A 6,074-nucleotide genomic window follows, 5' to 3' on the forward strand; every position below is an offset into this window, starting at 1 on the left:
ATTTTTTATCAGAGTGGCGCACTACCACAGCGCCGCGTCGCTGGCCGAAGTAGCGCCGGGCCGGGCATCAGGGCGATAACCGGTACTAACTATTTATCCTGACACTTTTACCCCCGCGTCCTGACATTATCCTGATTATCCTGACAACTTTTGAAAATCCTGGACAAAATCTTGATTATCCTGACGCGTGGCAACCCTGGGTTTGCTCGAATAAGCCTCTGGGTAGAGCGGAGCTGCGAAAAGTTAGCCCGCAACGCAGCTGGGGGTCGGGGTAGGCATTTAGCTCGCGTAGCTCGCTCGGGGGTCCCGTCGATTGCGGACCCATCGATTGCAGACATTGAGGGAAGAAACGGGGGATTATGAGGGAAATAAGAGAAATTGTCGATTGCGGACAGCCCCGTTCAGACGCTGGCGTCCTGGGGAACCCAAAGCGAGCCTTGCCGCCGCGCTGCCTTGCGCACACTGGATGAGTGGCATGGCCACAAAATGGTCACGCTATCAAAAACTAAAATAATAACTCTAACTGCGCTCAATGAACACCAACAGCAGCTGGTACAGCAACAACAGCAATACGTTTCTGATTTCCTGTATACAGTTAAGTTTTGTTCGTTTAGGTTCGCTGATGAGGCACACGCGCCACGCGCACGCCTTCTCTGCCACCCTTCACTCGCCTGTATGAAAAAAATGCTATCATTTGGTGATGGCAAAGGAAACCTCCCTATTGGTTTGTTGATCAGGATCAAAAGCCCCAGGGGATACTTTGGTACTACTTGTATAGGGGAAGCGCGGGTCCGGAGGTATGATTTTTGTGTTCAGCCACATGGTCTAGCATCGGGTCGGTCCGACCCAGGTGAGTAGCCGGCGCAAACCAGCCGGATCGAGAAAAAAGGTGCTAATCGTTTGTTAAACGTTAGTATAGTTATGTTGAGGTATTGGTTTCGTTTGTGTAAGTACCGTTCTCTTTTTTTAAAACTTCGTTCTCAGCCGGCTAGATTCACATCCTGCTCATGGAGTAGAACTATAATGGAGTAGCAACTAAGTACGTTGAAATGTGTGCCGCGCTGGCTGTCGAAGCTATCTCCTCTGAAGCCAATGTGCTTAGAAATCTCACCCACTCAGTTTTTGGAAGCCTGTGGTCTACTGCAGCTAATGAAGCCCTTGTTTTGAGTGTGGCATCATTCAAACTGGAGCTACGACGCCTGGAACGCCGCAGATCCGTTTTCGGCCATGTGCCACCCGTGTATGTAGAGAGAGACAGAGCCAGGGTCATGAATGTCCATGAAATAATAACCGTTTGACTCTGCAGCGTTCAGGGTCTTCACAGTTGTGTACAAAAAGTAGAATTTGAAGTAAAAACTTTTATTTAATGGCCCTATTTGAAGAAATATGACCCTCACTCTGTCTGTCTCTCTCTACATACACGGGTGGCACGTAGCCGAAAACAGATTTGCGACGTTCCAGGCGTCGTAGCTCCAGTTTGAATGATGCTGCACTCAAAACAAGGGCATCATTAGCTGCAGTAGACCATAGGCTTCCAAAAACTGAGTGGGTGAGATTACTAAGCACATTGGCTTAAGAGGAGATAGCTTCGCCAGCCAGCGCGGCACACATTTCAACGGACTTAGTAGCTTCTCCATTACAGTTCTACTCCATGTCCTGCTTAAGTCTGCTTAAATGAGTGATCAAGAGACAAAAGTAGGTCAGATCGATTTCTCTTAGTTTGTTAAAGTTTGTTAAACCCTTAAAATTTCAAAAATGTCAATACAAAAATTATGCTAACAAATCACAGAGAACATAGGACCGTCTAACTTACCAAGTCAACACCCATAGCCCAACAAACGACTAAAATAGTCCAGAACAGTGTCTTATCGCTTGTTAAAGTTTGTTAAGCCTCAAGAAGTTAATTGTGGAGTGGCCATATCCGTCCCTTATTTTTTTAAGGGAATGGATCCGGCTAACTTGCCACTTTGACTTAAGTGACTTAAAAAATGACCGAAATAGTCCAAAACGGTGTCTTTTCCTTTGTTAAAGTTTGTTAAGCCTCCAAAGATTAATTGTAGAATTACCATATCCGTCCCTTATTTATTTAAGGGATTGGAGCCAGCTAACTTACCACTTTTACTCAAGTGAGTTAACAAACGACCCAAATTGTTCAGACCAGTGTCTTTTCGTTTGTTAAAGTTTGTTAAACCTCCAGAAGTCTACAGTGGAATGACCATATCCGTCCCTTATTAATTTAAGGGATTAGGAGCCGGCTAACTTACCATTTTGACTTTAGTGACTTAGCAAACGACCAAAATAGTTCAGACCAGCGTCTTCTCGTTTGTTTAAGTTTGTTAAGCCTCCAAAAGTTAATTATAGAGTGCCCATATCCGTCCCTTAGTTTTTTAAGGAAATGGATCCGGCTAACTTGCCACTTTGACTTAAGTGACTTAAAAAATGACCAAAATAGTCCAAAACAGTGTCTTTTTGTTTGCTAAAGTTTGTTAAGCCTCCAAAAGTTAATTGTGGAATGCCCATATCCATCCTTTATTTATTTAAGGGAATAGGAGCCGGCTAACTAACCACTTTGACTTTAGTGACTTAGCAAACGACCAAAATAGTTCAGACCAGCGTCTTTTCGTTTGTTTAAGTTTGTTAAGCCTCCAAAAGTTAATTGTAGAGTGCCCATATCCGTCCCTTACTTTTTTTAAGGGAATGGATCCGGCTAACTTGCCACTTTGACTTAAGTGACTTAAAAAATGGCCAAAATAGTCCAAAATAGTGTCTTATTGTTTGTTAAAGTTTGTTAAGCCTCCAAAAGTTAATTGTGGAATGCCCATACCCATCCCTTATTTATTTAAGGGATTGGAGCCGGCTAACTTACCCCTTTGACTTTAGTGACTTAGCAAATGACCAAAATAGTTCAGACCAGTGTCTGTTCGTTTGTTAAAGTTTCTTTCTTAAGCCTCCAGAAGTTAATTGTGGAATGACCATATCCGTCCCTTATTTTTTTTAAGGGAATGGATCCGGCTAACTTACCACTTTTACTCAAGTGACTTAACGAACGACCTAAGTTGTCCAGACCAATGTCTTTTCGTTTCTTAAAGTTTGTTAAGCCTCCAAAAGTTAATTGTGGAATGACCATATCCGTCCCCTATTTATTTAAGTAATTGGAGCCGGCTAACTTACCACTTTTACTTTAGTGACAAGAGCGCAAGAGCATCAAACATGGTGCAAAATTAAGTCATTTTCGACTCCTGTAACTCATATTGCCCCCCTTAAGTCACTTAGGTCAAAGTGGTAAGTTAGCCGGCTCCGGCCGGCTCCAATCCCTTACATAAATAAGGGACGAGTATAGGCATTCTACAATTAACTTCTGGTGGCTTAACTTTAACAAACGAAAAGACACTGGACTGGTCTGGACTATTTTGGTCGTTTGTTAAGTCACTTGAGTAGAAGTGGTAAGTTAGCCGGCTCCAATCCCTTACATATTAATAAGGGACAGATATGGGCATTCCACAATTAACTTCTGGAGGCTTTACAAACTTTAACAAACGAAAAGACACAGTTCTGGACTATTTTGGTCGTTTGTTGGGCTATGGGTGTTGACTTGGTAAGTTAGCGGGTCCTATGTACTCTGTGTTCTGTGAACATAATTTTTGTATTGACATTTTTGAAATTTTAAGGGTTTAACAAATCGTCAGAATCGTCAACTGAGAGAAATCGACCTGAACTACTTTTGTCTCTTGATCATTCATTCAAGCGGACTTGAGTAGGATGTAAATCTAGCCGGTTTAGAACGAAGTTTTAAAAAAATAGAACGGTTCTTGCACAAACGAAACCAATGCTTTAACATGACTCTGCTAACGTTTAACAAACAATAAGCAACTGTTTACTCGATCCGGCTGGTTTGCGCTGGCTAGGTTCACGTACGTCATGATAGTGGCTAATATGGTCGCGAGAAGCGCCAGAGCAGTTTGTTGCTCTAGAGCAACAAAAACTATAGGGGAGGAGTGAATTCGCGAGCTTTTATGCCTCTATGGTCTTTGTTGCTCAGAAGCAACATGCGATATCTGAAAAACTATTTGAGGTAGCGCGAATTTTCCAAGGTCAGCGGACTCAGGGGCCTGGGGGCTTCTAGAAAAAATAAAAAAAATACTTTTTTCCCTGTTCCGCTTAAAAAAACGACCATAAAGGGTCAACAGTATTATACCGTAATATTTATAATATCCTGTAATAGACTGTAATACTGAGAATACTCCATTGTACCTATAATATACTGTAATACTTTTATAAAACCTATCAATGGACGAAAATTGTCCCCATGACATAGAATGTCTTTACGGACGTGCATGTAACTTGCCTCTAATTTCGTAGTGGTCAGGAGTGTCCAGGAGCTCAGGATTTAGGCGGAGAGTGTTCAGCTGATCGTGCAAAGCGCACAGGTAGTCCTCGGAAATCAGATCAATATGCAGCTGAAGCAGCTCCTGCATGGAACCGTATGGACCCATTTCTTTCAGTCTTTGCAAGTGGACATTTCTCGCACCAGGTTCAACATCTTGCACGGACGGGAACAGCGGCGTAACTGGTCACAAAGAGACAGAGATTCAGTTTGTTCATTAAGCAACGACATACATTAGACTATTTGAGTACATAACTCTAAATGTGGATCCATACTAAATCCGAAAGGACTTTTTTTTTGTCCATAAAAAGATGCGTTTTTGATCACACTCAACTGCACTGGAAATGCAAGTGTGTGAATGTCGCTCACCTGCAAGTGAGCGACATTCCATTCGTACACTCAGGGGGGTAAAGGTGTGAATTCTTCCTAGAAAATTCACACGTTTACCCCCTTAAGTATACGAATAGAATGTCGCTCACCTGCAGGTGAGCAACATTCACACACTTGCATTTACAGTGTGGATGCAGATGCAGATTGGAATCTAGCAAGTAAGGAATTTGCATTTTCATGAAAGACAAAAATTAATTCTCCAGAAAAAAGATGCTTATTCGTCACCTGCTGGATAAAAATCTGCATCCAGTTGAGATGCGCACAAAACGCGCCTCATCACATCAGCACTTTGGGTCAGGCGCGCACGGCGCAAACGTGCAGCCAGACGCCAGTTTACTGTCAAAAACACTGAAAATCACTTAATGTAACATAATTCAAAGCTATTTGTAACGTTCGTGTCCATGTGTAACATCGCTTATACATTTTTTTTACGTAACAGTTTTATACAAATTATATGCGGTAACAGGTGTTACACAAATACTTTGTATAACAAATTTTTTTTTGTTGATTGTAACTTAAAGCTATGCGTCCCGAGCATAATTGGCAGTGAAATAGCTGTTACACTTTTTAGTTCATGCAACATTTTTTACGTATACCACTTTGTGTAACAACAGTAACGTAAAATTATGAATGTAACAACTGTTATACACGTACACATGCGTGTTACTAGGAACTTTCAGTGAACGTTTTGATTCCAAACCCAAAATTAACTGAATTTTCAGAATAGTTATGAAATTTCATGTTTAAACTAAAAATTTGGACTCGTTTTGACATAATACAATGTTATGAAAATTAAGAACTGTATACTGAGATGTCAGTATTTGTACTGTAAGGTACAGAACTAGATAATGGCATTTAATTTAGTGATGTCCAATGGTCGGTCAACCCCCCACTACACGTGACTGCCGTCTCTCTCTCACGCGCTAGCCGGCCACTAGCTCCGTCCCTCTCGCTCGCCCAATGGGCACCCATCGGCGCCGAGCGACCGACCATTGGACACCACTAATTTAATTATGGTTCTGAACATTCCGAGCTGTGTAATAAAAAGTCAGTATGCCTCTGAAGATTCAGAGCTGCGTAATGAAACTTTAGTTTGGCACTGAAAATTTAGAGCAGGTTGATGAAATTACAATAGGATTAATAAAGTTATGTACATCTCTGTAATCTCTGGTATAATAGAAAATCGAGAACAACAATATCATCGCGAACGTACAAGCGTCGTCATTTTCGCAACAACGATCACCGTGCACCGAAAGGGCGATTCTCAGAATACGGGCCATTTGGGGGTCCCTATATTTAT

At 41.9% G+C, this 6,074-nt stretch overlaps 1 protein-coding gene across 1 annotated transcript in view; it reads right to left on the reverse strand.

Moving 5' to 3' along the window:
• The window catches only part of LOC113214384 (uncharacterized), a gene marked incomplete at its 5' end in the record, with an annotated part of 54,659 nt that extends 50,092 nt beyond the window's left edge, over positions 1–4,567 (reverse strand). Inside the window, 1 exon segment of the mRNA XM_052273133.1 lies at positions 4,346–4,567. Coding sequence (XP_052129093.1) covers positions 4,346–4,567 — 222 coding nt within the window.
• Positions 4,568–6,074: the final 1,507 nt, after the last annotated feature.

Source organism: Frankliniella occidentalis, unplaced genomic scaffold (genome assembly GCF_000697945.3).
Source record: "Frankliniella occidentalis isolate FOCC.00 unplaced genomic scaffold, Focc_3.1 Scaffold249, whole genome shotgun sequence".
In the NCBI taxonomy this organism is placed as follows: Eukaryota; Metazoa; Arthropoda; class Insecta; order Thysanoptera; family Thripidae; genus Frankliniella; species Frankliniella occidentalis.